Here is an 11,139-nt window from a genome sequence, read left to right as displayed (position 1 = left end):
AGGTATGAGTAAAACGGTTTCATCGTATATTATTACATCTCAATGTATCCTAGTATTCCAACTACTTTTTCTTATAGGAAAAATTACGCTCCCTTCGAAAATAACACTCGTTCCCGTCGCAAATGAATAGTTACAGAAATATATATACATCTATATCCGCCGATAATGGGGGACCCCCTTTGGGAACCCGGGGTTTTGGGTGGGGTAAACATACTGGGGAACCGATATATAACCGTAATTCAGTCCTTTTCTTCTCTATACATTTCTTTCTGGTATTTATTATAACCGTAGGAAAAGACAAATCAGTATACCTTGATATATTTGGGAGGAGCCGTTTCAAAGGTTAATTCTTGTAGTAATACAGTAACAAGTGCTGCCAACGCCTGATGTAGATTAAATGTTAGCATTCCACACCTGATGTAGATCAAATGTTAGCGTTTCATGCTAACATTAGCACCCATTTGTTCGTTTGTTCGTTCGCCCCATCTTCCATCCTTCTCTTATATAACCCCCCTTCGCAGGAGTTTCTCTCCATTATTACTCTTTATTACCGTATTATTTTCTCATTTTATATTCCCATTCAATATAATTTATCATACATTCCATTTTACCTTCCTATATTGGGTTTATTTGTTTTGTTATTTCCTTTCCCATTTGTACGTACGTTCGTTTCATCAGTTTCCGATCTGCGCATATATCCCCCCCCCCCCCTGCGCAGGAGTTTCCTCTCCCCCGTTACTCTTTTTATTAGTGTTATTTTCTCATTTTTTATTCCCATTCAATATTATTTATCATTCATTCCATTTTACCTTCCTCTATTGGTTTTATTTGTTGGGTTATTTCTTTATCCCTTCCCGGTTTCACATAAATACTTACCCTGGACTAGTTTTTTTATCCAGTTAATTCTCGGTATGATCTCCTCATTTTATATTCCCATTCACTATTATTTACCGTTCATTCCATTTTATCTTCCTATATTGTTTGTATTTATTTTTGTTGGTTAGTTCCTTTTCTCTCCTCTGTGTCTTATAAAACTTTTCTTTGGTCTAGTTTCCGTATTTAGTTCATTCATGTTTTCCCTCTTTTGTTCGTTGTCTTTCCCTTAACCAATCACCACTCTAGGCCTATTCAGATATCTCCCTACCCCCCCCCTTCCTTTATCTCTTTATACGCTCTTTTCCGACCCATTGTTCCAATGCCTTTCCCGTTTTAACCTTTGACCTAGTTACTCGTTCTCCGTTACTAGTGCGTTTTTTTTCCCGTATTTTGAGATGGAACATATTATAGAAACTTGTACCGGTTGCAGCAATCCGTATCTAAAAGCAGTGGCTCAATTCCATGGTGATTTTGTTGATAATTCAGGTAATGTTGAGCATTTTCTTATAGCTCACAATGTTATTCCTCAACGTTTAAACTGCCCCAAGTGTCGTGCGCTTTTATCTTATAGGGCAGACATTCACGGGTTTTATTGCTCTACTGTAACCACCATCCGTAAAACTAAGAAGAAACGACGTTGTGGGTATACTGTTACGGCCTATAAAGGTACTTTTTTGGACCAAAGTCGGCTACCCCCATGGAAGATAATATTATGTGCGAACCACTTTTTGCATAAACATTCGGACCATGAGACCCTCATGGATGGTATAGACATATCTTCAAAGACTAGTGTGGATTGGAGAAGTTTCTGTTCGGAGGTTACCGAATACTTCTTCGATAATCAAGAGGCGATTGGTGGTGATGGAGTTACTGTTGAAATAGACGAAACTCATTTTGGTAAATCTAAATACAACCGTGGTAGACCATTAAGTGCCATATGGGTCTTTGGGGGTATTGAACGTGTGACCAAGAAATTTTTCATTATCCCTTTAATTCCCCCCCCTTTCTACTAAACGAGATGCTGCTACTCTAATTCCCCTCATCCAGAAGTATATTAAACGTGGTAGTATTATTATGAGTGATAAGTGGGCTGCATACAACTCTCTATCGGAAATTGGTTACGTTCATAAGTCGATTAATCATTCAGAGCATTTCGTTGACCCCCTAGACCCAACCATCCATACTCAAAATATAGAACGTCTCTGGAGAGAAGTGAAGGAGTGGGTTCAGAGGCCTGGAATCAAGACTGAACATTTCAAGCAATATTTTTCCAGGTTCTTTTTCACCCACTACTATCCTCGCCATACGTTGCTCCCCCACTTTTTCATTACTGCCAGTTGCCTCTACCCTCCTTTACAACAACAGACAATCGACCCCCCCTACCCACAAGACCCCGATGACCCCCAGCCATCCACATCCCAGTCATAGAAGTTAATCCGTCAGTCTCTTCCTTCCGAGTCCAGCAAGTTTCGACGTTTCCTTCATAAAAGTAAGTCATTCCTCAATAGTCATTATTCGTGTTTTGTGACCGGGGTACTTCTAGGCAAGGTTAGGTGGGTTTGTTAAGTTCTGTGGCCTTTCTGTACTTTTTATATATTTCGTACCAGTTATATGGAGAAATTATTGAATATATCTGAGGAGATATTTAGCAGTTCTAGCACTAGTAATGCCATCCTGTCGTTGGTAGTTCTGTGTACCATTCGTCTCCGTTGGTAGTACTGTGTATCAAGGTGAGTCATTCCCCCATTCTTATTATATGTGTTTTGTGACCAGGGTACTTCTAGGCAAGGTTAGGTGGGTTTGTTAGGTTCTGTGGCCTTTTGGTACTCTTTATTTATTGTGTAATAGTTTTATGGAAGTATTATTTAGTTTACGTATGGAAAAATTTATTTCTACCTCTAGTAATGACATCGTGCCGTTGGTAACACTGTGTACCATTCGTCATCGTTGGTAGTTCTGTCAACCATTGGTAACGTTGCTAATGTTATAGTCCCCTACATCTGTTGTTTATATATTTTAACTCAGTATATATGTCCACAGTGTTAATATTTATATGGTTCATTTGTATTGTATTTCATTGTGTGATTTCGTACAGGAAATATATGATTTCCTATAGTAGATATCGTGATTTAACTGGTTTTCTCATTCATTTCATCCGTAATAACATCAACCAATTCGTCAACTTATAACTAACCGAATTGGTTGATCTGTTTGTTTGCGATTGAAATGGTCATCATAATCGGTTAAATCTCGTTATTTGCTATAGGAAATCATATATTTCTTGTGCGAAGTCACACGATGGAATAATATACAAAATTACCAGTAAAACATATGCTTCAAGACACGGCCAAGTTAGTCATGGTATGCACTGTAATGCTGAAATATAGAAAATGGAACAAATTCCGTTTTCTTTTATTATTTTAGGATATACTAATTCAGTTTAATCAAGCTTGAATTCATACGTAATGTAGGTCTACATGAAAATAAATCCAATAAACAATTTAGAGTGTGGAGACTTCTCGATTACTCCGAAGATGTCATGTCCTTTTGGAACAAGAGGATTAGCCTATAAAAGAAGTTCCCTTTAAAAAATGCCTCTGCTGAGATATTTAAATTATAGGTGAAAAGTCTTAAAATCCTCTTCAATTTCATATGTTCATAATTACTGTTCTAAAACTAATTAAGTTCCTTTACACTGATTTACTGTACTAATTGCTTCTCATATGCATCTAAATTTGCCTATATGAAATTTGTCAAGAAAAAAATAAACTACAGTAGCCCACCCGCAATTCAAGTAAATACATCGGATGTACAATTACAATCAGGCACACGAAGGAATCTCTCTCACGTACAAACATGCTTATCATTATATGAAATTTACCTTTTAATTTTCCTTATCTGATAGACCATAGACGATGATGGATCAAACGTGCCCGCTTGTCAGATATGGAGTCCAGACTTTTGACAAAAATAGTGAGCACTTTCGTGAAGAATTATCGTCAGACTTTATCTTTTATATTTTTCTTGATCTCATACACGACTTAATTTAATCATCCTCTCTTCCGTTCTCTAATTCCTATTTATCCTTTATATGATTTTTTAGCTACCTCTCTTTTGTTTTCTAAGCCTGTCGATCAATAAATATTCGATTCTAGTGACCTTACGGCAGGCGTAAGCAACCAGAGAAGTGTACTAAAGATTCGATTTAATTTTCTTATAATCATAAATTTAACACGATTTAATTTATTACGCATTTCGTAAAGTTTATAAGCGACTTACATGACAGAATTACTAATTTTTAAAATTCAAACAGGCCTTTAAATCTAGAGTTTGCAACTCTCATGGTTTTCATGGTATCAACTATTTTCTGTTATAATTATTCTATGCTCCTTATAATTTATCACAAAAGCATTGCTTGAAACTTTGTCTCCAAACATTGAACAAAAATTGATTGAATAAAAAAAATCATCGACAAGATGAATGAAATTAGCAGTCTCTATTTTGTTTTCATCTGACTGTACATTTCATGAATGGCAGAACAAGAAGCAAATTATTTTGCAACTTGAGCCCCAAATTGTCGTCGCCAATAACATCCTTGCAAAATGCACAGAACAAATCACAGCATGATCTAAATTAAGTTCATCTGACCGTCGACATGCCTGTTTCCAGACATCTCTTAAACTTTAATTTCTCGGGAAACATAAGAAACGCATGTTTAACCCTGTATATTTGGCTTTTCCTTTCATGTTAAAGGAGCCAAAAACTACGCAATTGTTCTGTACTGTGCAGACTATATTTAAGAGGGAAAATTCTTATCAAAGTATCTTTTACCACAAGGAGTTTTTGCGAATGAGACATTGTACAAGACAACTGGTATTCATATGGTGGAATCCTAAGCATATTATAGATCAGTATGTATCAAAGAAATCACTAGGAACAGGATATATGATACAAAGAAACAGGAGGATATATTTTGGGTTGCCTTTTAAGCCAAATCTTTAACCTGGATTGCTTGCTGTACGCGAGCTCGGCCGAGGTTAGAAACTCACATGAGCTCACTATCCTACCCACTCAGATTCTGAAATGCGCGTTAGCAGACCCGTTCTTCTCTGGATCCTGGCCAATTGGTAGTAGCTATAAGACTCGGCGTAAGAGATACTAATGTTGATACTCTCTTATGGTATAATGGTTGGCATAGATAAATGTAGTGATCAGAATTTTGAGATTTAGTGTAGTGGGTAGCTTCAAAATAAAGGGAAAAGTGCAAAAATGGTGATACAAGCACAGACTTTGGCACAACATTTCTTCTTGACGTTCTGGCTCATTATTACCCTTCGGCCACACAAAAGATTGCCATTTTACAATATAGCTAACAGTTTTCAAAACGGCTTCTTGCAGCTATCTGAATATTGACATTTAATTTGGAAATTACGTTTGAATTACTCACTCCCAGTTTATGTTATGATATTGAAAGCAAGCCTTTATATCAGCGCTAATCAACTATTATGAGCAAAGGTCCAGTTAGACAAGTTCCAAACTTTTCATTACATGAAATCATCAAAATAAAACAATCATGATGAGAACAGGGTATGAAAACATAACAGGATATGAACTTCTCCTCTAAGAACATAAAATTAATTTTCAAATGAAAAAAAAAAATCAACACAATAGAAAGACTTTAGCGAGAGAAATTGCACTTGCTTCTTGTCATTTTCTGAGATCTTGGTACTAATGGAGTAATAGCAAGTCAAAGACAGCGGTGGAGGTGTTCACTGGTCATACAGGAGCTGAACTTGTTCTTCATAAAGTTCATAGTGGAGACAGAAGACTTCAGTAAGCGGAGCCAAATATTGTGAGAGTTTGCACTGCTAATCTAAGAAGAGTAAGAAAATTAGCAGAGGATCCTTCCGTAGACCAAAATGTTCCTGATGCACAATCACAGAGTACTTGTTTCAGCTCTACATTCTCTTGAGAGTCAATAAGTTCCAGTTGGATTTTTGCACCATTTGCCCATTTGCAGGCGAGTTTTGTTTCTACTGAATATTCTGTGATATCTGTCACTAGAAAAGGATTTTGATTGAACAGCAACAATTGTTTTCCAAAAACAAAGACATCAAAGCATACCTTGAAATTATTGATCAGCTTCTCAATAAATTGGACATATTTAGTATCTGTTTCATCTTTACGTTGCTCCAAAAGTTTGGGAAAATCTAAAAGTTAGCTCTGAAAATTGTTATAGAAAAGTTAATTTTTATTTTGGAAAGGTCGAGTTGATGAGATCAAGTTGAATATGGTGTTTTTCCACTTGCAGTTTGACATTAAGATCATTCCGATGTGACATTATTTCAGCCAGAAAACCAACGCTTCCCATTTTCTCGTTATAGTTCAAAAATTCAGAAAATGTCTTTGCCTTCATAATGTTTTGATCCTTAAGGAAAGTCTAACTTCTTAATTGCCCAAAATCACTCCAAAACTTTTCCCTTACTTAGCCATCTCACATTGTCGTGCACAAGTAAATCATCATAGCTTGAATTGACCTTGGTAAGAAAAGTTCAAAGTAGACGATATTATAGTGCCGACGTTGATTGAAGGAAGTTTACTAGCTTCATAGTTTCCTTGTCTTCACCATATTAATCTCCCAGACTGGCAAACAGTACTGATTGGTGGATTACGCAATAGTAAGTTATCATGTCATTATTATCTTCTTTTAATCTTGCAGCTAGTCCCCACTCTCGACCAACCATGGCTAGAGCTTCATCTGTAGTCAATGAAAATATAGATTTGATATCAATATTTCAAGGTTTTCTCCTCCTGGGGCGTGGGGTCCAACTACAACACTCAGAAGGTCCAGATGCGGACTACAGGCTGCCAGTTGAGTAGCACTGCTTTACATATACATACCTAAGATACATAATTTGTTGCTTAAATTTATCGAAGATGGCCCTCACTATATAAAAAATGTTTGCCAAAAAGCCAATAATTGGTACCTAAGTTCATATATGACATAAAACGCCAGGTAATACATAGATTAGAAGTAACTTAAGCTTGACCAGTATATTTTTTTGTAGGTTGGAAATCAATTAAGCCCCACTAAACTAATTTTCATTCTCATTTAATAAAAATGATTAGCCCAATGTAACAGTGTAATAGTGTAGTCTCGGTGCACTACCAGGGCACACTGGTTGATACTAAAGCTATGAGACTCAGCATGGTGTTCAGTGCTTGCTATTGGTAGACATTTGTCATTAGTTTCCCAATTGTTGTTTAGCTAGCCGCAGTTCAAAGTTAAACAGCTGCACCTGAATTTACAGGATGTGCTAGTGTGGGAGAGCCGAGCCAAGGAAGATGGGGCTTTATTCTTCTAAAAAGTGTACAGATCCTGTGGGAATTACCTAGCATTGGATGAATGATCGGGCTAAAGCTAGGATTATGAAATCTCTTGAGCCTAGTTGTGCCCCATACCTGATAAGGCATGTACGCTGTACAAGTAGTAAAAGGATAAACCTATAGAACAAAAGAAATGGCAGCACAATCTTGGAACTCCAAGTGTTTCCTGAGGGAAGATGGTATGACTAACTGGAAGCTTTGTTACTTGTACCAAAAGGACACTTATGAAAAACTAGTGGATGCATCTAGTGATGGCTATGTTAGCCTTGCTACAAACATTCCGGAATTCTATAAGTTAAATGCAATGTCCATACCATTTCATCCCAAAATGCTTGATGAAGATATGGAATTCTGCAAACTTTTGAAAATAACAAAACTGCACATCATGAATTATGTATGCTGAAGTTCAAAACCACAAAACTATAAAGAATAAAAGTCATTGTGTAAGACAAAAGATGATGATGATGCACCATCTGAAAATTTCATAAATAATAGCTTAAAGGCAGGTGAAGAAGATGCAGAAGAATCTAAGACTGAGAAAAGAGGAATGTGTTTTATTTGTGACAACCCACCGCCAAAGATCTACAGTTGGCTATGACATTTCCTTTACACACAAAGCTGTAGCGATGCAATACCAACCTACTGGATGAGAAACTTCTGGGCAAGCTTAGCGCTGGAGATGTTTCCCAGGACCACATGCATTACTCATCTTGTCTGACAGGTATGTACAACAAGGAAAGAGCCTGGCTAAATTCCCAGGAAACCGGAGATGATTAGGTACAGTACAGACAAGAAGCATGTGATCATTGATTTGCTTAGCTTGAGATGTACATAAGAGACAATCAGATGAATACAGATGGATACTGCTATTTTACTATGATAGAACTTTAATATTGAATAAAGAGTGGAATAACTAAACGGCGATGCTTCCTTTGTGCACCGAACACAGCTGAAAGATCAGATACTTGCCAGAATCCAAGAACTGAAGGACTTCAAAAGGGGAAGAAAAATTTGGCTTGCCTACAAGGAGAAAGTGGGACTCATTTGTCAATTCATAGGAGAGTGCCAAAGGAATGATGAAGAAGGGTGAAAGGAAGACCTACTAAGTGGTTGATGGGTGATGCGAAAGAGGTGCAGGAGGTAGAAGTGTTAGCGAAAAATAAGCGGTGAATGGTACGGTGAAGGAGAGAATGTTGTACTGGTGATAAGGCTCTCTGAAAATGTACTAAGCTGTTAATGTTGTGGGAGTTTTTTTATCGGTATTCATTTACCATTCAGCAACTAAAAATGAATGTGCCAGTGATAATTGCCTTGTCCTTTTCGGGCTCCCCTCTTTGTTAGAACAGATAAAGAGAAATATATATATATATATATATATATATATATATATATATATATATATATATATATATATATATAGATAGATAGATAGATAAATAGATAGATAGATATGGTTATTACAGTTAGATGAATTTATATATATATATATATATATATATATATATATATATATATATATATATATATATATATATATATACTGTACACATATATATGTATACATATACACATACGTATACATATACATAAATATGTATATACACATATATGTATATATAATCACATATATGTATATTCAAATAAGCCATATATATTTTTGATACATTAATGTCAGGATTCTCTTAACGACCTCGGGATCAGAGCTCCAGGCGAAATCACACACAGACAAGAGCTTGTGACCGGCCGGGAATCGAACCCTGGTCGGCAAGCTTGTATAGAAAGTGACTAAACCACTTGGCCACAAAAAGAGATAAAAGTCAATGACAATTCTTCTGTACTTATACCTGTCGAATTCAGGTGTTTTGTACTTAGAATTGAAATCAACGCATCTTCACCATCGTAGCTAATTGATAGTTTGTTACTTGGCATCCGATTAATGATAAATTTTGCACATTTGGACGTGTTTTTCATATTCAAATAAGCCATATATATACATTAATGTCTGGATTCTCTTAACGACCTCGGGATCAGAGCCCCAAGCGAAATCACACAAAGGCAAGAGCTTGTGACCGGCCGGGAATCGAACCCTGGTCGGCAAGCTTGTATAGACAGTGACTAAACCACTTGGCCACGAAAAAAAGATAAAAGTCAATGACAATTCTTCTGTGATTATACCTGTCGAATTCAGGTGTTTTGTACTTAGAATTGAAATCAACGCATCTTCACCATCGTAGCTAATTGGTAGTTTGTTACTTGGCATTCGATTAATGATAAATTTTGCACATTTAGATGTGTTTTTCATATTCAAATAAGCCGGTCAGAAGCTCTTGTCTTTGTGTGATTTCGCCTGGGGCTCTAATCCCGAGGTCGTTAAGAGAATCCAGACATTAATGTATCAAAAATATATATGGCTTATTTGAATATGAAAAACACGTCCAAATGTGCAAAATTTATCATTAATCGAATGCCAAGTAACAAACTACCAATTAGCTACAATGGTGAAGATGCGTTGATTTCAATTCTAAGTACAAAACACCTGAATTCGACAGGTATAAGTACAGAAGAATTGTCATTGACTTTTATCTTTCTTCGTGGCCAAGTGGTTTAGTCATTGTCTATACAAGCTTGCCGACCAGGGTTCGATTCCCGGCCAGTCACAAGCTTTTGTCTGTGTGTGATTTCGCCTGGAGCTCTGATCCCGAGGTCGTTAAGAGAATCCAGACATTAATGTATCAAAAATATATATGGCTTATTTGAATATGAAAAACACGTCTAAATGTGCAAAATTTATCACATATGTATATATACATATATATATATGTATATATACACATATATGTATATATACACATATATATGTATATATACACATACATGTATATATAAACATATATATATATATATATATATATATATATAATATACACATATATATGTATATATACACATAAATATGTATATATACACATACATATGTATATATATACACATACATATGTATATATATACACATACATATGTATATATATACACATACATATGTATATATATACACATACATATGTATATATATACACATACATATGTATATATATATATATATATATATATATCATCTAACACTAACCATATTTATATATCTATCAGTATATATGTATATACATACATATATATTGATAGGTATATAAATATGGTTATTATGGTTAGATGAATATATATATATATATATATATATATATATATATATATATATGTATATATATATATATATATATATATATATATATGTATATATACTATATATATATATATATATATATATATATATATATATATATATACATATATATATATATATATATATATATACAGTATATATATATATATATATATATGCATATATATATACAGTATATATATATGTGTTGTAGACGAGTCAAATTACAAATTGTAAAAATAGAGTATACTGTTATTATTATTAAAAAAAAAACTTCAATGTCACTTTTGAACCGACAATCGATATATCTTTATCTTTAGGAAGATACGAGACTGCAACACTATTTAGTACGTTTTCTCTTTTATTTTCTTTTGTGTGTGTAGGAAGTGTGGTCCATTGTCCTTGAAATGTCCAGCATTCCAAAAATGTGTTTTGAACCGTGACAGTCCTTGTGTAACAATAAACCTCTAGAATTTTTATCGAGTTGGACTTTCTTTGATATATTTTAATGTATTTTATTTCTAGAATCCTCATTCAAATAAAAATTTCCTTTTTTTCCTTCACTGAATATTTCTGAACGCTGAAAGAATCAGCGGTTATCAAAAGTTATTATATGTTTGTGAAGTTCGTTGTAAAAGGTATTTTTTTGAAGTCACGAA

The 11,139-nt window shown here is 34.8% G+C and overlaps 1 protein-coding gene across 1 annotated transcript in view; it reads right to left on the bottom strand.

Moving 5' to 3' along the window:
- Positions 1-5,706: 5,706 nt before the first annotated feature.
- Positions 5,707-11,139, bottom strand: part of LOC137620259 (probable serine/threonine-protein kinase MARK-A) — a 131,286-nt gene continuing 125,853 nt past the window's right edge. The window contains exon 7 of the mRNA XM_068350502.1: positions 5,707-6,086. Within this exon, the coding sequence (XP_068206603.1) occupies positions 5,707-6,086 (380 nt within the window). The remainder of the gene's footprint in view (positions 6,087-11,139) is intronic.

This window comes from Palaemon carinicauda, chromosome 2, assembly GCF_036898095.1.
Source record: "Palaemon carinicauda isolate YSFRI2023 chromosome 2, ASM3689809v2, whole genome shotgun sequence".
NCBI classification, from domain to species: Eukaryota; Metazoa; Arthropoda; class Malacostraca; order Decapoda; family Palaemonidae; genus Palaemon; species Palaemon carinicauda.
The sequence above is the reverse complement of the archived record's forward strand: the minus strand, read 5'-3'. Positions and strand labels throughout refer to the sequence as shown.